Raw genomic sequence first — 25258 nt, 5'->3', positions numbered from 1 at the left:
TCCTGTCTCAAACACATACTAATTGTGTAAAATATGGGCAAGCCACTGAGCTTCTAGGCAAGGTGCTGATTTGCATCTACAATGGGAGTTCTTAGAGATCTATACCTTTGGGAAAGAGGGGGGGAGGGGAGAGAGAGAGAGAGAGAGAGAGAGAGAGAGAGAGAGAGAGAGAGAGAGAGAGAGAGAGAGAGAGAGGTGGGAAAGTGTATATATGTGTGATATATTATGCATATATGTATTCGTTAATGTTAGGGTATTTTTAAATATCATTTTACTTTCCTCCCATTACATGTAAAAACACTTTTTAACATTCCATTTAACAAAGCTGTGAGTTCCAATTTCTCACCCTCTTTCCCAATTTCCCTCCTGCCCCTCCCCTCTCTCTGAGGTGGTAATATGCTAGCTATTATTATTGTCTTTAGTGTGGATTCATCCAGGAAAGAGGATTTTCAATTAGACTTATTAGACTTTAGAATAAATAAGAGAATAAAATTGTTGATCTGGAGTGAAATATGATCTTTTAGGGCATTCTGCTGAAATTAGAAGCATAGGAGAAAAAGAACCCCCTTGCCAATAGGGGATTTGCTGCCACAATGCATATAGGAAATTTAAGGATCAAGGCAGAGGGGAAAGGTTATGAATTTTGAGGCAGTTAGCACAAAAGATAGAGCATCAGGCCTGAAGTTGGGAGGACTTGCATTAAAATCTAACCAAAGATACTTCCTAGCTAATATGACCCTGGACAAGTCACTTAACTCCAATTGCTTAGCCCTTGCTGCTCTTCTGACTTAGAACTGATATTAAGAGTAGGTAAAGATTAAAAAAAAGTTTTGATCTTTCTTTCCTTCCTTCCTTCCTTCCTTCCTTCCTTCCTTCCTTCCTTCCTTCCTTCCTTCCTTCCTTCCTTCCTTCCTTCCTTCCTTCCTTCCTTCCTTCCTTCCTTCCTTCCTCTCTTCCTTCCTTCCTTCCTTCCTTCCTTCCTTCCTTCCTTCCTCTCTTTCTCTCTTTCTCTCTTTCTCTCTTTCTCTCTTTCTCTCTTTCTTTCTTTCTTTCTTTCTTTCTTTCTTTCTTTCTTTCTTTCTTTCTTTCTTTCTTTCTTTCTTTCTTTCTTTCTTTCTTTCTTTCTTTCTTTCTTTCTTTCTTTCTTTCTTTCTTTCTTTCTTTCTTTCTTTCTTTCTTTCTTTTCTCCATTGTTGTGAGATGAGAAGAGAAAACATTTGTAAGGTACTTAGCACAGTCCCTGGCACACAGGAGACATATTATAAACGTTCATTTCTTTCCCTTCACTGGGAATTTAAAGAAAGAGAAAAAAAACAATTCTTAGCCTCAAGAAACTTACATTCTAGGGTGGAAGAACATGTACATAGATACATAAATGCAATATTCATATATTTATATATTGTATGTATTCACTATGTAGCATGTATTCATATATATATATTTAATACTAAGTCATTTCAGGGGTGAAATGAGGGAGAGCAGTAACAACTGGAGAGATCCCAAAAGACCTTCTAGAGAAGGTAACTTGGACTGATTCTTGAAAGGAGCAAAGGATGCCAAGAAATGGAGGTTACAAAGCAAAGCATCTGGGCATGGGAGACAGCTTGTGCAAAGATTGTTATTCTATATTTGAAATGGTGGATGTGATGCTCATGACTAGAACCCAAGCATACAGGAGTCTATTTTGGAGATGAGGCAACTGAGGCTTAGTGTCACAAATAATTCAAATATCTATGGTTACACAGTTAGGGCAGAGCCAAGTCTTGAAATCAAGTCTTCTCATTGGAATTGGTCATAAAAATCTTAAAATATTTTTTGAAGAAACAAGACCAAAAATCTCATAAGAGATGACATAATAAGAGTGAGAAGAACTGTGATCCCAGGCAGGCTAATGTCAATCAGTGAGCATTTATTAAGTTCCTTCTACATGCCAAGTCATGTGTCAAGTGCTAAGGATTCAAATAAAAAGTAAAAACAAGCCCTGTCATCAAGGAGCTTACCTCTTAATGGGAGAGGCATGTGTAAACCAATAGGTATATACAGTTAGGTGGTAGAGTAGATAGCTGGAAAAAGAAATGGCAAACCACCTCAATATCTTTATCAAGAAATCCCAAATTCATCCATGTGAATTTGAACAACCTCTGGGAATTGGTACAAAATGAAAGGAGCAGAACCAGGAGAACCTTATACACAGAGACTGATACACTGTGGCACAATCAAATGTAATGGACTTCTATTAGCAACAATGCAGTGATCCAGGACTATCTAGAAAAACTTATAAGAAAGAATTGTGGGAGTGGAAACACAGAAGAAAAACAACTACTTGATCACATGGGTCAATGGGGATATGATTGGGGATGTAGATGCTAAATGATCACCCTAGTGCAAATATTAATAATATGGAAATAGGTCTTGATCAATGATACATGTAAAACCCAGTTGAATTGCTTGTTGGCTATGGGAGGGGGTAGGAGGAGGAGAGAGAAACAACATAAATCATGTAACCATGGAAAAATATTCTAAATTAATTAATAAAAAAGAAATTCCAAATTCAGTCATGAATAGTAGTATTTAACTGAAAAACAAGAGCATCTAGATAGTACAGTGGTTAGAGCAGTGAGTTTGGTGTCAGGAAGACTCCTCTTTATGAGTTCAAATACAACCACAGATACTTACTACTTTGTGACCCTGGGCAAGTGGCAACCCTCTTTGCCTCAATTTCTCATCTGTAAAATGAACTAGAGAAGAAAATGGCCCCACTTAGCTATATAACCCTGGGCAAATTCACTTATTCATATTTGCCTCAATTTTCTCATTTGTAACATGATCTGGAGAAGGAAAAGGAAAATGACTCCAGCATCTTCACTAAGAAAACTCTAAATGGTGTCATGAAGAGTCAGACATGGCTGAAAAACAATTGAACAATTATAATATACATATGAAGTAGATGGCAAGTCATCTCAGAGAAGAAATTTTGAGCAGCTAAAAGAATAGAGAAAGGTCTCCTGTAGCAAGTGGCTTTTGAGCTGAGTCTTTGAAGGAAATCAGGGATTAGAAGGAAGAGTATTTCAGGCATGAGGGGGCAGCTAGTACAATTCATGGGAGTACAGGAAGGAAGGTTGTGCAAGGAATAGTAAGCAGGACAGTGTGTCTGGATTATAGAGTATATGGAAGAAAGTAAGTATAAGGAGAGTGAAAAAGTAGGAAGGGCTAAGAGCTTTATACAAAGGAATACACACATACATATCTGTGCATGTATATACAACACAGACACATGTATGTGTCAGCATGTATGTGTAATTTGTGTATATGTAAAATTTCCCAAGAGATCATAGTATGTCACTTGGAACAGGAATGACGTGGTAGGATCTGCTCTTTAGGAAGATGATGTTGGCAGCTGACTGGAAGACCCATCGAAGATTATGACAATCTTCTCTATAAGATGTGATGGGGGTCTGAATTAGGGTGGTAACTATGGGGAGAGGAGAGGAGATTTTAGGGAGAGGAGAGAAGTGGATGCATATGATAGCTGGGAAAGTAATAACCAGAAGATCTGGGAAGAGAGCAGATATGCGGTGTGAGTGAGAAGATGACATCCTTACAAACCTGGTGGTGTTCTTGAAATTTATATGGAAGTTGGGAAAAGGAGAGTTTTAGGGGTAAGATACTGATTTTTGTTTTGGACTGTTTGTATGTTTGTTTGTGGAACGTCCCATTTTAGGTGTCTAATAGACAGTTGGTAATATGGGACTGGAGATGGTAGAGACTGAACCTTGATATATGTGATCTAGGAAACATCAGCATAGAGATGATCACAGAATCCATGGAAATTGATGAGATCAATGCCACTTAGCCCCAATTATTTAGCCCTTATTGCTATTTATTTAGTTCTTTTATTTAATACCTAGTATGTATTTATTAGTATTAATTTATTTAGTATTAATTCTAAGACAGAAGATATGAATTTTTAAAAAAGTCAAGAAAAGAGAGGTTCCAAGAGGAGGAAGTAAGTAATAATGTAAAATGATGATGAGGGTTCAAGAAAGATAAAGACTGAAAAGGGGCCATTAGATCTACCAAATAAGAGACCACTGGTACCTTTGAAGACAGAAGTGTCTACTAAATGAGGTCAGTACATGCAATTGGGGAAAAAACTAAACTATCATTTAAATAATAGTAATGAGGTCGCAACTAGGTAGTTCAGTGGATAGAAAGCCAGACCTAACGATGGGAGGTTCTGGGTTCAAATTTGGCCTCAGACACTATCTAGCTGTGAGACTGTGTGCAAGTCACTTAACCCTCATTGTCTAGCCCCTACTGTTCTTCTTCCTTGGAACCAACATACAATATTGATTCTAAGATGGAAGCTAAAGTTATTTTTAAAGAATCATAATAAGATCAGAAGCCAATTTCCTGAGAATTTAGAAAAAGGGAAGTTCAGGTACTGAATATAGATGACTTTTTCAAGGAGCTTAGCTGAGAAAAGGAGGATGCCTAGTAGGGATGCTACTACAAATAGTAGGCACTAATGAAGGAGCTGGTAGATAGGAAAAAACTGAACATTAGAGAGATTGGAGATTGGAGTGGAGCAGTGCTAGAGATGATGACAAGTTTCTACTGAAATTCTTTTAGCTTGCATTTTTCATGCATCTGAAAAAAAAAGAGGTGAAACTTTTGGAAGAAATACTAGCTGTGAAGCTTAAAATGGATCCTATATCATTTTCTTATGATCCTATTTACAATTAATTGATTTTGTTCTATAACTGCCCATCAGGGTTTTGAGTTTCTGAATTTAGTTCAGAATTCAGCTGACCTGAAATGGGTTAAGTTTAGAAATTCAATTCTCTTGCTAATCACTGCTCTATTCTTGCCTTAAGGAATTCTGCTAACCTTGGGGTATTCTGCTTGCCATAAACGAGTCAGACCTTATATATATATATATATATATATTTACCACCAAGCTATCCTTTAAGGATGTTTGGTTTGCTATCCAAAAAGTCTGGGCAGGTGGATTTTAGTCATGAACACTTCTTTGTCCCAGGAAGGAAGGAGGAGGATTCTCTCTTTTTTTAAACCCTTACCTTCTGTCTTAAAATTGATACTAATTATCCATTCCAAAGCAGAAGAGCAGTAAGGACTAGGAAAATGGGGTTAAGTGACTTGCCCAGGGTCACACAGCTAAGAAATATCTGAGGTCAAATTTGAACCCAGTACCTTCTGTCTCTAGAACTGGCTTCTGTCCACTGTCACCCAGTTGCCCCAAGGAGAGAGATTCTTGCTAGCTCCCATTCCCAACTTCTAACTAGTCATATTGTTCCCTATGCCTCAGCTATGTAATCAGTCATGCTCTCCTCAAGCAGATGATGCCACCTATCCTGTTCTGTTCTTCTCTATTCCCCAAAACCTATAAAAGGGGACCTGTCCTTTTGTTTGAGGTCTTTGAGCGAAAACTGAGATAGTTATTGATCCATCTTATTCTCAGGTTTCCTCCCCTGGGAATAAAATGTTATTTTGTGTAGAGAAACTTGTCTCAGTTGGCCATTTTGTTAAATTTCACTCATGACATATCTATATGGAGTGGGAAGAATGTTGAGTCTGGGTTTGAATCCTAGCTCTGATGTTAAGCCATATGAACTTGTGCAAATGACTTTAATCTTGTTTCCCCATTTTATAAAAGATGATGATAATAATACTTAAGACTAATTTACACCATATCGTAAGGAAAGTCTGTGTCATTCTTATTATAGAAGAGTAAGTTTAAATGTTTAACACAAGGTCGATAGACTGACAACCTGGAGGAGAGAATTCAGGCTCTATCCTTGGACTACCTTGATTACATTACTTTTTAGTGAGTTTGTTTCACTATCTTTACATGAGATTCTGAATATCTTCTTCATTTACCTTATGGAAAAAAGAAGAGTGCATGCATTATACAGTCAAATGCAGGGCTCTAAAGAGATTAGTGGTCCTCAAACTTTGGGTCTCAGGAGCCTTTTAAATTCTAAAAAATTAGAGGATTCACTCCACCAAGAGAAGAGTCTGTTTATATCAATTGTATTAGAAATAAAAATGTTTTACTACTATTATAGAAAGAGTATTGACTTCTTAGATGTGCTGAAATGGTCTAAGGAATCCCCATGGGTTCCCAGACAACACTTTGAGAACTTCTGGATTCGACAGTCTTTGAAGCCTCTTCCAGTCCCCATTTTCCGTGCTCTAAGGTCCCTCCAGCTTGGACATTCTTTGTTCTGAAGACCCTTCCAGCTCTGATAGTGCGTTCTAAGTCCCACTCCAGCTCTGATATCTTCTGTTCTGAGGTCTGTTCTAGCTCTGACATTCTGTATCTTGAGGCTCCTCTTAGCTCTGACACTCCTTGGTCTGTAAAAGTTTGAAATCTGTTGAAACCCAAAGTTCCATCTTTGAAAAGATCTTGAACATTCCATTGGAAGTTTCCACCATCCATGTTGTTGGTCTGTTCCAATGACTGGCTCCTCCCTTCACACTTTTCAGGAGATTCCTAGACCTCTGAATCTAAGTCCCAGACTGCTCCTAAACACCAGGAAGACTTGGAACAGAGAAGATTGCTGGTGGTGTTCTCCTTTTGTGAAGTAATCAGTGCCATTGCTGTATAAGAATAGGACCACAAGGAGACCACTGTAGAAACAGGCTTTTATGGGCAATTGAATGGAGACTCTCTGGACACATAAAGGAAATGACATTTTAAAAAATAAGGGTAGTCAGTGGGAAGCCGTTACCCAAAGTCAGTTTGAATTTGAATATGGGGAGTTAAAAAGAAGTGACTCAGTACTTAAATTGCCTTGAGGGGGTGGGACATAGAGTCAAAGTGGTGGATATTATTTAAAACTATTAGGCATTTAGAGGTAGAGGAGTATAAAAATATACTGATTGACCAGGGAAATAGGAATACTGGGTACTAGTTCTGATTCTATTACTAAACTAGCCATACAGCCTTGGAAAAATGAGTCCACCTCTCTGAGGCTCAGTTTACCCATCAGTTTGAGGAACACGGTTTGGATCCTAGTCCTACTACTTCTAATCTGTATGATCTTGGATAAAATACTTCATTTATCTCTCTGAGTTTCTATCTGCTGATCTCTCCCATCATTCCCCTTCATTCCCTAAGGGAATAACTAAAAGATTACTTACATTTCAGCATGATCTTCTCTCTCTCCTCTCCCCAATTCAATCACTACTTACCTAAACTTTTAAGATTCTCCCTCCTTTTTCAAGGTTCACCTCAGGTACCAAGGCTCTGGGAAGCCTTTCCAGATTTCCCCAGCTACAAATGTTCTCTTCCGCCTTGTGCTGTGGCATAGGGAGTCATAGGACCTGGGATTGAATCCAGGCTCTGATACTACTCACAAGAGACTTTGGACAAATCACTAAATATCTCAGATCCTCATTTTCCTCATCCATAAAATGAAAAAGTTAGACTTAATGATCTCTAATGATGCTTTTCACAAATTTTATTAGAGTGTTTGTCTGGCCCCATCTTACTCCTATCTGTGTATATACTGTTCATGGCACCCTTCCTATTCTCCAACTGGGTTTTCTATTAAGGCCCTGGAAGACAGAGGCTATCATTAAAAACAAACACTTTGCTTCTCTAGTGCACAAGCATGGTGCCATAAATGTAGAAGGCACTGCAATGTTTGCACTTTATGAATAAATAAATTGGTAAAATGAAGAGACTCGAAATCATTAGAACCCCCTTTCCAACTCTAAATCCTATGGTCTACTCCAGGATTAAGTGATCTTTAAATGTTTTCCTAGGTTTCCTTATTAATGATTACATAGATGGCAAAGTAATTCTCTCATAGTGGGCTTTCAGTGCTTGGCATTCAGGATAAACAGTGGATGCCAAGGAGTCCAGGTGGAGTCATTCAGCTCACGTTCTGTGGCAAGTGAGCTGCTATGTTTTGCAGAAGGCTGTCATTTCTGGATGACTTGAAATGGTCATCCTTGACAGAGCTCAGGCTGTTGTCTGGGCTATGAATTGTGAAAGTGTCTAAGTCTGCATATGACAAAAATGGACTATAGTTGGTACCATGGAAAGACTGGATTGGGAATTCAAGGTCTAAAGTTTAAATCCTTGTTTTGTCATTTGCTGCACATGTGACTTTATCTTTAGTTTCTTAACTTGCACAATGGAAAAAGATGTACAATTAGGAATGTTGGCAGGTAGGGAAAATTCAGCTGAATGAAGAAAGTGGAAGGATAGAAGACGGTATGCTTTGGTTGGGTGCAGTCAGTGCAAGAGAAGAAGCAGCTCATTCCTCAGAATCTCTTCCATGAAAAAGACTTGTACAAGAATATTCGTAACTACACTCTTTGTGGTAGCAAAAAATTGGAAAATGAGGAATGCCTTTTGATTGGGAAATGGCTGAACAAATTGAGGTTTCTGTTGGTGATGGAATACTATTGTGCCCAAAAGAATAATGAACTGGAGGAATTCCATGGGAACTGGAATTACCTCTAGGAATTGATGCAGAGTGGAAGGAGCAGAACCAGGAGAACATTGTACAGAGAGACTGATACACTATGGTACAATCAAATGTAATGGATTTCTCTACTAGCAGCAATGCAATGATCCAGAACAATTCAGAGGGACTTATGAGAAAGACACTATCCACATCCAGAGGAAGAACTGTGGGAGCAGAAACACAACTGCTTGATCACATGGGTCGATGGGGATATGAGTGGGGATGTAGACTCTAAACAATCACCCAAGTGCAAATATTAATAATGTGGAAATAGATCTTGATCAATGACACATGTAAACCCCAATGGAATTGTGTGTTGGCTACTGGGGGTTAGGGGAGGGGAGGGAAAAACATGAATCTTGTAACCATGGAAAAATATTCTAAATTAATTAATTAAATTAAATTAAATTAAAAAAAAGAATCTCTTCCATGGCAGAGTCTGTGAACCCTGAACTCCCACTCCTGGAAGGAGGTGAGGCAGAGAAATAGTGGGAGGTAGAAATGTAAAGGATGGGATCTCAAAAGTGAACTGTGAAGGCAGAGGAATGGTGGATTTAGTACTTAGCATAGTGCCAAGCACATAATAAGTATTGATTAATTGATTGATTGATTGGGCAAGAAGATAACTCCTAGAGGAATATATGTATATATATATATTTCCAACTTGTCAAAATCCAGGTAAAAGTCCTGGAAACACTACCCTAATTATGTTCCTAACTCATAGGTTCTTTTCCTTATATTTCCTTAGATCATCTTTGTGAACAAGTCCATTCATTGATAAAGCAACTGCTTATATTTTGACACTACTTTTCAAAAAAGTTCATTGCTTAAATATCTTCTTGTTTGGAAATTCCATTTATTATGGGCAAAAATCAGTTTGCTTATGTGCAAGACAACCGATGCCACAAAAGATCAATAGTTTTTGTTGATACTTATGGTTGTTGTTTTTGGTTGTCATTGAATCATTTTATAGTCATGTCTGACTCTTCATGACCCTATTTGTGGTTTAGTACCTTAGAACAACACGAAACTTCCTCCATGGAATTGATGGCAACATGAAAGAGTCTAGTTAATCATCCACAATGAAATGACCAAGTACATGCAAACTTGTTGAGATGATGATATGATATCCAAAATATTCTGAAAGTATATCTGTCAGAAGTAGATATTCAGCCTGAATACAGTGGTTGAGGGGACATGACAGAGGAGAGACTCTAAATGAACACTGTAATGCAAATATTATCAACAAAGCAATGGGTTCAAATCAAGAAAACATGTAATGCCCAGTGGATTTACGCGTCGTCTATGGGGGGTGGAGGGGAGGAAAAGAAAATGATCTATGTCTTTAATGAATAATGCTTGGAAATGATCAAATAAAATATATTAAAAAAAGAAGAAGTAGATATTCATAATGCTCTTGAATCCCAAAAGCAATGAGTTGATTGTGTTACAATTTGAAGCAATTTTTTTAACATTCTGTTGTTGTGAGATATACCAGCTGATTTTACAAAATTACTCTTTTTCTTTCAATGCATCAAACATTTTAGAAGTACTTCTCTTATACCGAGGAAGAAGCTAGGACACTTTTGCCTTGGTTCAAAATAGATAGAGCACAAACATTCAGTTTTAGATTTTGAGTATGAGTTGTAGTTTTTATAAATGAAATAAACCTTTTAAAAATAAATCTTTGTGGGAAAGTCAAATGGCCTAATATTATGTAAATTTGAGTTATGAGGAAGTTCCTTGAACAGTTTGATGACTTCTGCCAAAAAAATTATGGTAAGATTGGAGAACAAGGACCTTTATCTGAAAGATATTGCCTATAGATGAACACTTGTAGTATAAGACTTTACATAGAGGGATGCATGTAATTTCTATGATTGGCTCTATGTAGTTTTAACTCTCTCCAATGTGACAAATAAATGACAAAGACTTAGGGGAGACAAACTGTTTTTGGAAGAGTGATCCTTCCTTGTTGGCCTGTAAAAGCAAATTGTGAAATGTCTTGCCTCTTCCTGTTTAAAGATTTTCTCTCCATTGGACTTCCAGATCAGTGTTCAGCAAGGGTAGAAGGAAAATATCTTCCCTTCCCCTCCTTATGACCTCTAGGTTAAAATGAAGAAGCAGCGCCTGGCAAGTGACTGTGTTTGTCTAGGTCACACAAAACACGTCTGGCCTGTAGATCAAATCTAGCCTATTAATTGTTTTTGTAGTCAGTGAACTAAGAATGGGTTTTACATGTTAAGACAAAGTTTTATTGTATTTAAAAATAAAAATTTTATTTTAATTGATTGTATTTAAATTAAAAAACAAAACACTGTTAGCTATCAGATCATACAAAAATAGGCATGCTGTATTGGCCCTTGATCTGAACTTTTCTGACCCTTAATCTGGATGAAACTGAAAGAGGAGATCCTGGATTTCCAAATCTTGGCTATCTTCCTGTGTCTTTTGTTTCATTTTCTGAGATAGGTCAGAGACCAAGAATCTTGAGAATGTTTTTTTGCTCTATGCTTTTTTGAGAGATTCTAAAGGTAACTCAGTGGTTAGAGTGCTGGGCCTAGAGTCATGAAGACCTGAGTCCAAATCTGGCCTCAGACATTTACTAGTGTGAACATGGACAAGTCACTTAGACTCTGTTTGCCATAATCGGCTGGAGAAGGAAATAGAAAATCAGTCCAGTATCTTTGTTTATTTGTTGGTGTTTTTTAAATTTTTTTCTTCTTCCAGATTACATCAGTATAGTTTTTGATAATCATTTTCTGACATTTTTTTATCTATATACTCTCCCTCTTTCCACCTCTTCCCAAGATGGTAGATAATATAGGTTTTACATGGGTTATAATATAATAAGTAATTCTATGTTAAACATGTTGTAAAAGAAGATTCTTATCACTTAAACTAGAGGAAAATTCATAAAGGAAATAAAATGAAGGATGGCATGCTTCAATCTGTATTCAGACTTCATCAAATCCTTCTATAGCAGTGGATAGCCTTTTTTTATCATGGGTCCCTTGAAGCTGTTCTGGATCACACATTGCTAATAATAGTTAAGTCATTCTGTAGCAGTCCACCCCTAGCTATGGGCAAGGGAAACAGTTAGTATGTACAGATTGTCTTAGAAGAGAGCATGCTCAGTCTTGAGCATGCTGAGTATGCTCAGTATTGCACATGGCTGGGAAAGCCTCTGACCCTTGACCCCAGCTTCCCCCAGGTTAGGCGGGAACACAGGTTTCTTTGTGCTCACCTGGTTAAGAGAAACCACACCTATACCTTGTCATTAACCAATGAGAATCATCCCTATGTACTGTGTATATTTGCATATCAAAGATTATATATAGCCCAGCAAGCTCCGCCTCTAGCTCTCTCTCTTTCAGGCTAGCTGATGGCTGTCCTGGCAGGAGCTTGGCCTCTGGCCAAGCTCCATCTTTAAATCTTCTTTATCTCTCTTTCATCTCTCTGACCTGTGTGGTATTAAATGTGGATGTCTGGACTGGTAAAAGCCTTCGGAAGGGTCCTTTGATCAGAGCTTAGCTGTGGCTCATGGAAAATTAATAAAGACTCATTCCTGCCACCTCATATCTCTAATTTGACTCCGTCATCCCCCTTGTGGTATCTAAAACTTTTATCCTGAGGGTTGGAGGAGATAAGACTGAGGAGAGACTCTAAATGAACACTATAATGCAAATTCCAACAACAGGGAAATGGGTTCGAGTCAAGAACACATGTGATAACCAGTGGAATCATGCGTCAGCTATGGGAGAGGGAAAGGCGGGGGGGGGGGGGAGGGGAGGAAAAGAAAACGATCTTTGTTTCCAATGAATAATGTATGAAAACGACCAAATAAAATAATGTTTAAATAAAAAAAAAAACTTCTATCCTGTCTCTATCTTCCTACCTTAAAGCTTCTCTCCCCTCTGAGGAAGCTTTACATTCACAGGTGATCATTATACTTTATTGATGTTATTTTGTACAGCACTTTCCTGGTTTTGCTCATTTTACTTTGTATCAGTTTTTATGTCCTTCTGGGTTTGGGGGGATCATCTTGTTTGTCATTTCTTATGGCACAATAGTGTTTCATTACAATCTGTATGAGGTCATAATTGCTATCCCTAGTGTTTTTTTTTCCACTACAACTGAAGCATAGTAGATTCTGTTCCAGCTCTCCACCTTTACTCTGTGTGTGAATCCTTATTTTAAATGTGTTTTTCTTGTAGACAGTATATTGTGGGATTCTCGATTTTAATCTACTGTTATCCTCTTCCATTCTATGGGTGAGTTAATCCTGTTTGCATTTAGTTATGTTTCCTAACTGTATGTTTCCCTCTATCATATTTTCCCCTGTTTATCCTTCTCTTCTTTTCCTTTTAGCCTTTCTCTGTTAACTACCTCTTCAAGTTCACCCTCCCTTTTGTTCATCCCCACCTTTTTTATTCCCCCTCCCCTTCTTATATCCCCATAAATTAAGATGGGTTTCTATAGCTAATTTCATGTAGATATTATTTCCACTTTGTGCCATTTCCAGGGAGAAGAAGGTTCGAGCATTGTCCATCCCCTCACCTGTCTTTCCCTCCACTGGATTGATTCTTAATTGCCTCTTCATGAGAGATAATTTACTCCCAATTTCCTCTCCTTTTCTCTTTTTCTAGTATATTTCTCTCTCTTATCACATTATTTTATTTTGCTTTTTTTTTTGTTGGTTTTTAAAATTTTGGATATTGTCCTATTATGATCATTCAATGAACCTGCTTTCTATGTATGCTCCTGTTCACTGCCCTAATAGTGATAAAATTCTTAAGCATTTTCCATGCCTTAAGTATCCTAAGTAACTTAGATATCTTAAGTACTTTAAATATAGATATCTTAAGTATCTTAGTTATTATATGATAACCTTATATAGGAATTCAATTAGTTTAAACCCATTGTTTCCATTGATTATCTTAAGTATATCTTGTATCATTGATATCTTAAGTATTCTAGTTAACACTTTCCCATGTGAGGAATGTAATCAGTTTAACCCCATTGAGTGATTTGAGTTTTTTCTTTTCACCTTTTTATGCTTATCTGGAGTGTCAGATTTGACCATTGAATTTTCTTTTCAGATCTGGTTGTTTAATCAGGAATGCCTGGGAAACCTCTCTTTCATTGAGTGTGTGTTTCTTCCCTTAGAGTATTATGCTCAGTTTCTCTGGGTACAAGATTCTTGACTGTGGTCCTAGATCCTTTGCTTTGTGTAATATAATATTCCATACCTTTTGGTCCTTTAATGTAGAAGTTGCTAGTACTGTGTAATCCTGACTATGACTGTACAATATTTGAATTTTTATTTATTTTTAAATTCCTGGCTGCTTATTGTATTTTCTTCTTAGCCTGGGAGTTCTAGAATTTGACTACAATAATCCTGAGATTATTAAATTTCAGATCTCTTCAAGTGCTGATCAGTTCCCCTTTTGTTCAAGAATACATGGGCATTAAAGGACTTTAAAAGATTGCATGCCCTTTGATCCAGCTATACTACTACTGGGTTTGTACCCCATAGAGATAATGAAAAATGTCTGTACAAAAATATTTATAGCTGCACTTTTTGTGGTGGCAAAAAATTGGAAAATAAGAGGTTGTTGCCCATTAATTGGGGAATGACTGAAAAAATTGTGGTATACAATGGTGATGGAATACTATTGTGCTATAAGGAGTGATGAACTGCTTGATTTCTATATGAACTAAAAGAACCTACCTGAACTTATGTGGAACAAAATGAGCAGAATCAGGAGACTATTGTACACAGAAAGTGAAACATTGTGGCATGATCAAATGTAATGGAATTCTTTACTAGTAGCAATGAAATGACCCAGGACAATCCAGAGGGATTTATGAGAAAGAATGATCTTCACATCCAGAGAAAGAACTATGTGAGTAGAAATGCAGAAGAGAAATATATGATTGATCACTTGGTTACTTGAGTATATGATAGAGGTTTTGGTTTTAAAAGACTATTATAAATATGAATAATATGGAAATAGGTTTAAGCAATAATAAATGTATAACCCAGTGAAACTGTTTGTCAAATCTAGGAGGGGGAGGAAAGAGGAGAGGGAGTGAACATGAATCAAGTAACCATGGAAAAATATTCATAAATGTTTTAATTAATTTTTAAAAATACAAGGGCATGGGGGCAGCAAGGTGGCTCAGTGGATAGATAGCCAGGCCTGGAGATAGGAGGTCTTGAGTTCAAATATGACCTCATACTCTTCTTAGCTCTTTGACTCTGGGCAAGTCACTTAACCCTATTGCCTAGCCCTTATCATTCTTCTGCCTTAGAACCAATTGGTTCTAAGATGGAAATTAAGGATTTTTTTAAAAGAAAAAGAAAAAAGGAACACGAGACCAGTTGTCCTTTTTAATTGCTTGTAGCATAGTGTCTAGGATTTTAAGCAATTTTTCCTGGATTCATTTTCCAGGTTAATTGTTTTCCAGTGTGGTATTTCAGACTTTTCTTCTATTTTAAACATTCTTTTGAGTTTGTTTTATTGTTTCCTGCTTTCTTTTGGAATCATTAGCTTCCATTTCTCCAATTCTAATTTTTAGGAAGGCATTTTCTTCTTTGAGGCCTTGTACTTCCTTTTTTAAAAGAGTTATTTTCCTGTTTAAGGATTTATATTTCTTTATTTTTAGGAATCTGTTTTCTTCAGTGAGTTTTTGCTCTAAGCTATTGATTTTTTTCAATCATTTTGTTTTCTAATTTTTCTTCTTGGTCTCTTATTTGTTTTTTAATTCTCTTTGGAGATCTTCCAGGAGTTCATTTTGGGCCTGATAGCCTTTCACATTTACCTTTGAGCTTATATTTTGGTATTCCCTTTTGCCAAAATAGCTTTTTGAGATCAGACCTTTTCTTTGTTTTTTACTCATTTTTCCCCATCATCTTGCCTATATGTTGAGGCTCAGTTCCACTTGTGAGGAGGATGGAATGCTGTCCCTTAATTCCATTGGGTGCCATATGCAGTGGATTCAGCTGGACTTCATTCTTTAACTGCCAGTTTCCCCTGGTGTTGTAAATGACATTGTTCTGTCCACTTGCATCAGGTCACTCCTCACACCACTATACCTCTTATCCCAGAAATATATGTCATTCTTGCTGCCCTTTTTGTGTCCTATTTGCTCGAAATCCTGCTCCATTCTGTCTTCTGTTTGTTCTGCCATTTCAAATTTGCTTTGAAGAATTCTTTTCTTTTGTAATTGTTTGGAGGTGGGTTCAAGAGAGCTTGGAATATTCCTTATTCCACCATCTTGGCTGCTTAGTATTTGCCAAGAAAACTCAATATGAGGTCATGAAGTCATACACAACAAAACAACAAAAGATGAAAAGTTTCTGAGTTTAATCATTTGGGCATGGAGCTCCTAGAATAATAGTTTCAAAGTGGAGATGGATGTATTCAGTAGGATTTTGGCTTGATCCCTAGGGATGGAATATGTGATCAACCAATTGGAAGATGGGAAACAGGTCATATCTTATGTTTCCCCTGAGAAACAACTGTTGGGTTTCCTTCTCACACACCATACCTACTGTTATTCCCCTCTCCCTGACTCCCTCCATTCTACATCCTCCCTCTACTGTGTCAGCCCTCAACATGTCTGCTTTTGAGACAGTTGTTCTGGCAGTCATAATCTTAGCATTCCCTGGTTATCCATAGCAGCACGTGATGTTGAAATTCTTTCTTCTCCATTCCACTCCTCCAACAAACCTGTCACTTATTTCTCCTATCACCTGGTGACTATAGCAGGTGTAGGATAGACTCTGTGCTCTAGGGCAGTGAGTAGTGAGTAAGAGTCCCTGCCCTGGCCCATTTTTATTTTGGGTGAGGCAGTCAGTCTCATGAGTTGCAATTATGGTTTTATTACCTGCACCATTAGGGAAGACATGAACCAAGGAAAAGAACTAACTCACCTCCTTGAATCAGACTCAGGCTATATGAGTCTTTGGGGGATCTGAACTGTGGGTCACACTTTTATGTTAAGTTCTTTTGGAATATAATTACCAGATGCTGAGTTCACAGTAAATGAAATCTAAAGCCGGAGGGAATATTAAAAACCATTTACTCTAACCTACTATTTTTAGATATGAGGAACCTGAGGCCCAGGGAGGTTGTGTTTAGTTTTGGGGGGTGTGGTGGGGTGTCTCAGAGGTAGTAGTAAATAGCACAAAAAGGAATTGATTCCACAGCCACTATTATTTCCATTGCATCAAGGATCTGTAAATTCATCACTGTGAGTCCATTCTCTCCACCAATAAAGACCATATTCTAGGTTCTAGATACCTTTCTGAGTTGCAGTAGCTGAAACAACTCCATCACTTGTTGGATAGTCTTCTAGGGATGAGTCTTTCTGAACTTAGCCATGCTTGGTGGAGAACCTTGTAGGGTTCCAGGTTGCTTCTGTCACATGAAAGTGTCCTGGAGTAGATTTGATCAGAGTTTCAGAGCAATAGCTATGCATAGTTAGGGTGGCCTCACCCTGATGAGATATCAGAGAAAGACTTCTGTGCAGTAAATAGACTACATATCAAGTGCCGGCTGAGTTGTTGCCTGTGAGGATATTTTTAAGTCTCTCCTTTTAAACAATTTTCCATACAAGTTAGGCATTCTATGAACTTAAAAATGAAACAACAAATGAACATGTCTTATTTTTAGCATCATTTATATTCCCCACCATCTTCCTCTCTCTTCATTCCCTCTACTAGGGACCAATCTTTTACCAAAAAATAAATAAACAAATAAAATAAAGAGGGAAAAAAGAGTCCAGCACTATTGAGAAGAATCTCATTTTTTTTAATATAGTGTTTCCTACCATAGTCTTTCACCTCTGAAAAGAAGGCAAGGGAGCTTAGGAATTCTATTTTAATATGATATTCATAGCCTGGATTCTTCTTACCTTCCAGTTTCAATTCTTCTTCCTCTAAAGAATTATATTTTGGACTACATCGATGAAAAAATAATGGTGGCATAATAGATAGAAAGCTGGATTCTAGGATTCTAGACTAAGGGGATCTGAATTCTAGTTCTACATTTTACACAGTTTGGCTCTAACATCCTGGGCCAGTCCTTTAACCACTCAGTGCCCTAGTAAGTCTCTGAGTGTAAGCTGCAAAGAACATACTGGGCTGCATCGGCAAAAGGAGTTTCTTTACTTGTGAATTGTCTATGCCAATGAAATCATGGATCCTTTTCCTCATGGATAAGGAAAGATATGTTCTATTTATAGAATCTAGTCTGCATAAATTTACCCAAAGCCTTTAATCCTGCCTATAAATGCAGATTTTCAGAAAAATAAGGGCAAAATACTTACACTTGTTTGGGCACTCAAGGTGGCTCAGTGGATTGAGAGCCAGGTCTAGAGATAGGAGGTCCTGGGTTCAAATCTGTCCTCAAACATTTCCTAGTTGTATAACCCTGGACAAGTCACTTAAGCCCTATCGCCTAGCCCTACGATTCATCTACCTTAGAACTAATACACAGTATTTTTTTCTAAGACAGAAGGTAAGAGTTAAAAAAAAAAAACCAAAACCTACACATGTATCATGAGCTGAAAGAAGAAATCACATAATGAATTTTGTAGGAAAGAAACAAATAAATGGGAGAAAGACCATTTTTGTTTCTTCAAATGTCTACTGAAGCCATCCTCTGTTGCCTCACTATGGTGGTAATAAGACCTGAAGAATAAAAACTGACATTTTCATGGTGCTTTAAGGTTATCTCATGATTCTCATGAAGATCCTATGAAGTTAAGGTTGTATTAATACCCCCGTTTTACAAGTTGGGAAAGGAAGACTGAAATGGGGTAAGTGTTTTGTCCAGGGTCATAGAACTAGGAAGTGTTGGAGGCAGAATTTGAATCTAGTTCTTCCTGACATAGAGTCCAGAGCTCTGTCCCCAATTCTACAGGACTTTTCACAAAGACTATGCCAGCAAAACACAATCTATGGCAGGCCTTCCCAAGTTGGGCAACACTTTAAGGAGAGGCATGGTCACTGTCACCTGAGGATAAGCCTAGCTAAGCTTGGAGTTGCTCATCATCCAAGCTTTTTTTTTTTTTAAGGTTCCTTGGCCATGGCAATTCTAGAATAGTGTTTTTGATGGCACAGGGCAACTGCAACTTATATTGGGGGAGGATGTATCCACCAATCAGATCTTGGGTCCATAAAGTATTAAAGTAAATAAAGATCCCAACAGTATTACAGCTGGAAGTAAATTTACTCAAAGCATCATAGGGTCTGGAGTTGGAATGGGACTTAGAAAATCTAACTCCCTCATTTTTATAGCTGGGGAAACTGAGGCCCAGAAAGATTAAAGAAGGGCCAAGAGTTGGGATTTGAATCTTTGTCTTTTGACTTCAAATCCACTTGTCTTTTCATGATGCCATACTAACCTCTCCAATTCCCAGAATTCCTTTGCAGTGGAAGATTTTCTTTTTTTTTTTTTAATTAATGGAATTTTCAGGTATTTCAGTCCTTCAGTCACCTCCCCACACCATAGAAAGTATCATCTAGTGAACAAATATGTATACATAGATCATGTCTTTCATATGTCCATTTTTCAGTTCATTCTCTGGAGGTGAACAGTGACAAGTTATTCTTCAAATATTAAGTCAGTAGCTGCATATAATGTTCTCTTAGTTCTACTCATTTTATTCCATTATCTCATACAGTTTTTTCCCCAAGTTTCAAAGAAAATTAATCTGCTTATTTTTTCTCGTGGCATAGTAATATATCATAACAATCACATACCACAATTTATTTAGCCTTTCACTAATTGATGGACATCTTCTTGATTTCCAATTTTTTGCCACCACAAAGAGAGATGCTATATATATTTTGGAACATATAAATTCTTTTTCTTTTCTCCTGATCTCCTTGGGAAATAGACTCAACCATGGTATTACTGAGTCTAAGACTAGACACAGTTTTATAGCTCTCTGGGCATAATGCCAAATTGTTCTCCCAAATGATTGGATCAGTTTACAGTTCCACCAACAGTGTACTAGTGTCTATACTTTTCCACATTCCCTCTAACCTTTGTCATTCTGTCCTTTTGTCATTTTATGCAGTGGAAAATTTTGATGTTTCCTAAGAAGTGTTTTTTTTTTCACTCAGTTTTCTGACAATTAATTAAATAAACACATATTAAGTACCCGCTTTGCGAAAACCAGTTAGAAAAATCTGAATTCAGCTCTGGCCTCAGACACTTAGCAGCTGTGTGATCTTGGGCAAGTTACTTGACCTCTGTTTGCCTCAGTTTCCTCAGCTACAAAATAGTACAATAATAATTCTTTCCTTCCAGGGATGATGAGAAGATCAAATGAGATAACAATTATAAAGCCCTTAGAAAAATGTCTGGCACAAAGTAAATTCTATGAAAACATTAGCTATTAATATTCTAAGTGTTGGAAGAGATTTTATTGTTTAGACAAGACACAGTCAATGTTCATGGCTGCTGTGGTGGCTTCATTAAGCTGAAGGGTGGCCAGTAGCTAAAGATTATGATAAATGCTAGCAAATGTTTATATGAAGTCTCATGATTTTAAACTTAATTGGAAAAGGACATAACTGTAGTTATTCCCCATGGTTTGGGTCAGGTAAATGGAGACAGAGGTCATGCAGCAGATCTCCGATGACTCATTCCAGAAATAGCCATGATTACTTTTTTTTTTTAAGCCTTATCTTCTGACTTAGAATCAATACTATTGGTTCCAACACAGAAGATGGTAAGGACTAAACAAGTAGGGTTAAATGACTTGTCCAGTATCATACAGCTATGAAGAGTCTGAGGTCAAATTTGAATCCAGGACCTCCCGGGTCTCAATCTACTGAGTCACCTACCTCCTCTCATGATTACTTCTATAAGCAATGATGAGAATCTGTTCACAAAGCTTGCATTTCTATATAAGCCCTATCTCTTAACCAATTCACAAGATCCTATAATTTAGAGTTGTAAGAGATTTTAGCAACTGTGTGATTTAGAACCCATATCCACCATCTTGTAGGTGAGGACATTGAAATCTAGAAAAGTCATGTCACTTGCCCAGAGTCACAGAGGTGTTGGCAGATTTAGCTTCTCAGTAAGCAGCTGGGTCACAGAGAAGGAAACAAGAGATTAGCCTGATTATCTGATTATAGGTGGAAGCAAACATCGACACAATAGTAGGAAGAGGGTGACAGGAAAAGGCTTCACTAGAATACATTTCCATTGATGACCTTTGGATGAGAAGCTGGCAGAGGATGTCATTCAGGAAATGTAGTGTCAGACAAGGAGGTGAATGGGTCATGTGGGAAGATGAAGGAATTAAAGGTAGAGGTGTTTCTCAGAGGAAGGCTTGCACAATATGTAGTTGGGGGGGGGGGGTGGAAAGGCTTTTATTTTATTTTTTCCAATTACAAGGGAAAACAATTTTAACATTCATTTTTTAAAATAAGAAGGTAAGAAATTTGATATAGATTAGATATACTATGTATAATGTGATATTGATTATACATGTAATAGCCATGTTATCAATGTAAACACAGACCAAAAGAAAAATCCAAGAGAAACAAAGTTTGAAAAAAGTATGCTTTGATCTGCATTCAGATTCCTTCAGTTCTTTCATGATGAATCCTTTGGGATTGTACTGGATCATTATATTGCTGAGAATAGCTAAGTCATTCACAGTTAATCACTCTACAATATTGCTGTTCTTGTACAATGTTCTCCTGGTTTTACTCACTTCTTTGTGTTAGTTCTTTATGGACACCCTATGGGAGAATATGGCCGAGAATAGCATAGGACCAGAAGGCATGGATGGGTTATAATCTGTGCTGATGGAGGCAATATCCATAGAGATGAAATTTAAAATCCATCCAAATATTAAAATCTATCCCTGGGTTACCAGTGCCTGGCCTGCTCTGGGTCCTCACAAAATTGGGGTATCAAGTTTCAGTGATACTTTATCTTTCTGATTTACTTGTCCCAGCCAGTTAGAAAATTGGGAACATCTGAAGTTTGGGGGTTTAACTATTTAGCTGTTCTTCATGCCAACAGATCCAAGCAAAGAAGAGTCTTGGATGAGTAAAGCATTTAATTGAGGCAGAAATGAAAAATAAAGGAATCAGCTTCAGTTGTGTTCCTGAATGAATATTAGTCACCAAGTATATAACTTGAGAGAGAGTTGGTCCTTTATTCTACCTGATCACAAACCCACTAGTGATGGGTTCCATTTTCTCTATTTTGTCCATTCCTTCCTCCTTTGCATTGGTGTAATTGACCTCCATCACTGGCTCTCATGTCTCTCAAGATTTATAGTCCTCATTCTCACAAGATCATATTTCCATGGGTGTAGGCATTGTGAGAAATAAACTCTTTCTTTGCCTTGCCCAAGTCTTTTTATGAAAGTATAGAATATAGAATATGATCTTGACTTTAAGTTTCTGGAGGACAAGAACCTACCTAATATTTGACTTCAGTCCACCCAGCAACTATCAGCATGTCTTTCACAAAGTAGATGTACTATAGATACTGGATTTGAATATCGTAGAGGAACTCAAAGATTTATTGAGTGAATGATCAGGAAAAGAAGAAGAAGCATGGATTTGTTGATGGAAGAATTTTTAGAAACCATTTTAAAGAGGAGGAAACTAAGGCCCAGTTGTTAAGTGACTTGTCCAAGGTCACATGGGTAGTAAGTGGCAAAGGAGGAGACTCATTTTTTTAAAATCTTAAGATTTTAATTGAGAGCCAGGCCTAGAGATGGGAGGTCCTAGGTTCAAATCTGACCTCAGACATTTCCTAGCTGTGTGACCCTGGGCAAGTCACTTGACCCCCATTGCCTAGCCCTTACCACTCTTCTGCCTTGGAGCCAATACACAGTATTAACTCCAAGACAGAAGGTATGGGTTTAAAAAAATTAAAAAGATTTTAAATTAAATTTTTAATTGTTACATTAAATATTAAATTAAATTATTAAATAATTAATTTAAAAGTTTTTAATGTAATTTAATTTTTAAAATGCTTTTTTAAAATCCTGTGTTCTTGCCACTAAGTTATACTACCTTCAAGTCCTCAGATGAACTCAACTAATAACTAACCTACTAAACTATGTTATCTAAAATTTTTAAAAAATTCAACTTTTCCTATTGGCAAATGGATTCAGTTTTCCCCCTCCAAAGCAACATTAGTTTATTACTTCCAGGAAATGACTTCTTCTCTCAGACACCATGGCTGGCTATTATTACTTTAAACACCCTGGACAGCCCCTACTCTGTTTATGCCAGTCTTTTGTTACTAAAGCTGACATTATTACAGGGATGCGTTTTGCCTCTTAGTTCTGAATGTTCATCCTTTTAAAAAGGTTTCTTCTTTTCTCCCGATCTTACTGAAAAACATTTGTAACAAATATAGACATACAGTAATTTAATACCTTGAAATTCACTCTTGCAGAATTTATAAGCCAGAAAATTGATTCAAGATGCATTGCTAAAAAATTTGCTCTTCTCTGTTTTCTTTTGGCCATTTGCCCCAGTGAATATGTTCCCTTCTTCCTTTCTTGCTGCATTTGAATTTTTGCCTTTACTGCATTTGCAACTCTTCCTCCCTTCAGCCTGAATCCGTCTGCTTTGTATCTAGAAGCCAGCAGTTTCCACAAAGTGCCAGGAAATAATCTTAGCAACTGAAAAGTATTGTGAATTTTCCTGCCACAGAATCCTGAAGAGAGGATTTGATAGAAACCAAGTGACTTTTCATCCCAGTGTGTTCTATTCAACTGAGGTCAAAAAGGCAAAATAAAAATGACAACTTGAAGCAATTGTACTTAGTATAAAAAGAACTCTTGCTTCTAGATGATCATCTGAATATTCGAAATTATTTCCTTCCTGCACTTACGGGAGTTGCCACACTTAATAACAAGAATAGCTGTAATGTCATCTTTGACTCCTTAGATTAATTCATCCTGAATATTGTAAAGATGGAGAAGAGATGATGGAGAGAAAGAGGGAATTAGGGGTGAGAGAGAGTGAAAGGATTGTTCAATTTGCTCTTCTCCTCCCTTCTTCTGGTGGTAGATAAGCCAGGTCCTGTCCCCTTGAAAAGGGAATATGTCTCCACAGAGATATTTTCTGGGAGATGGAGGACAGTAGACCAGAGTGGGGTTGCCTCAGTGAACTGGCAGGATGCCTCCCTCAGAGGAGCCCAGGGCTCCTGAGGCTAAATCTGTCCTTGAGAGGCAAGATGATCTCTTATGCCTCTGCTTCCTCCAGGGACATTAACTGTCAGCCCCTTTCAGGGTCTTAAGAGTGGTCAACTGCCAAGGAAAGATGTCAGTTCCTTTGGTCAGACAATCTTGAATCACTGGGGTCTGGAAGTCAACCCTCTCTTGGGGAGAGGTGTGACCTTCCCAAATCTTCAATTCCTTTAACTATGTTGTCTAGAGACTGATACAAACCCAAATCCTAAATGTCAAATAATTTATTGAGGTTCAGGTAGGAAGGGGATCGCAGGGAGGTCAGGCAGGAAAGTGGGTAAAAGGGGAAGCCCTACAGATTTTCCCATTTTGTAGGTTGGCATCCCCAGAGCTTGGAGGTCACAGGCTTCTCATCCCTGACCTCTCCCTTTTGCCAACTGCTTTCTTGTCCCTACTCTCAACTAGCTAGATCTTGAATGTATGAGTCCAGGGACAGGTAAAGGAGAGATAGAAATCTTAAGACAAGGGTCTGTGGATGACTGTTCAAAAGTCCAAATCCACAATCCCATTTGAGGATTTTAGACTGCTGTAACTAAAGGTCTTAGTGGAGGTATTCAGGGATTCAAAAGGGTAGTTAGAACTCCAATGAAATAGGATTCTTCTCAGCTTCAGGGAATCCATCTCTCTCCTCTACCTTCCCCAAGCTAGAAGTGAGTTGCCAGTTGGATCTTCAAGCTTCAGACTCTTCCTTAGAATTCTCAGCTTTTTTTTTTCTTGTCCCTCTTCCACTCTCTCTTCAACTGGTCTCCCCCAGACACTAGTCTCTTCTCAAAGTAGACTCTCTCTTTTCTTCTCTTACAATATCCAATCCAATGCTAAAATGTGTCTTTTCTACTTTCACGGTCTCTCATGTGTCACGGTTTCACCTGTCTCCACTCACACAGACAGCATCCTACTTTAGGCCCTTGCACCTAGACTATTGCAAGAATCATTGCTATGGTCTCCCTAACTAGTCTCTTTCCATTCTAGTCCAGTCTCCATTTTGATTTCCCAAAGTGTAAGTCTGCCTATGCCAATCCCCTCTTCAATAAACTTGTTACCTCCGGCATCAAATATAAGGCCATTATTTTGCATTTTCAGCTCTTTACTTCTTGGCTACTTCCTCCCTTTCCAATCTTATACTTTACTGCCACCTATGCACCCTAATATCCAGTCATATTGACCTACTTGTTTTTCTTTGCATAGAACACTCTGATTTTGAACCGTGTACTAGCTGTCCCCCATGCCTAGAATACTCTTGCTCCTTCCTCATTTCTGCCTCTTCTTCAGGAGTCATCCCAAATCCCCACTTTCTTTTTTTTTAATATTAATTTGAATTTCTTTAATCCATGGTGATTTGGAATATTTCTTCATGTGATTTTTATTGCAATTTATTTTTTATTTTTATTTTTTGAATTAATTTAGTCAACTTAGAACATTATTCCTTGGTTACAAGAGTTACATTATTTCCTTCCCTCCCCTCACCCCACCCTTCCCGCAGCTGATATGCAATTTCA

At 37.6% G+C, this 25258-nt stretch overlaps 1 protein-coding gene across 2 annotated transcripts in view; it reads left to right on the top strand.

Moving 5' to 3' along the window:
• Positions 1–12624: 12624 nt before the first annotated feature.
• The window catches only part of MGLL (monoglyceride lipase), a 214903-nt gene continuing 202269 nt past the window's right edge, over positions 12625–25258 (top strand). The window contains exon 1 of one of the 2 annotated variants that reach the window (XM_016424527.2): positions 12625–12778. In XM_016424527.2, the coding sequence (XP_016280013.1) occupies positions 12775–12778 (4 nt within the window). In that variant the 5' untranslated portion in view covers positions 12625–12774. The remainder of the gene's footprint in view (positions 12779–25258) is intronic. The other variant, XM_056804741.1, reaches the window with a different exon arrangement.

The sequence above is a fragment of the Monodelphis domestica genome, chromosome 7 (assembly GCF_027887165.1).
Source record: "Monodelphis domestica isolate mMonDom1 chromosome 7, mMonDom1.pri, whole genome shotgun sequence".
NCBI lineage: Eukaryota > Metazoa > Chordata > Mammalia > Didelphimorphia > Didelphidae > Monodelphis > Monodelphis domestica.
Note: the sequence above shows the minus strand (reverse complement) of the source record. Positions and strands in the feature narration are given on the sequence as shown.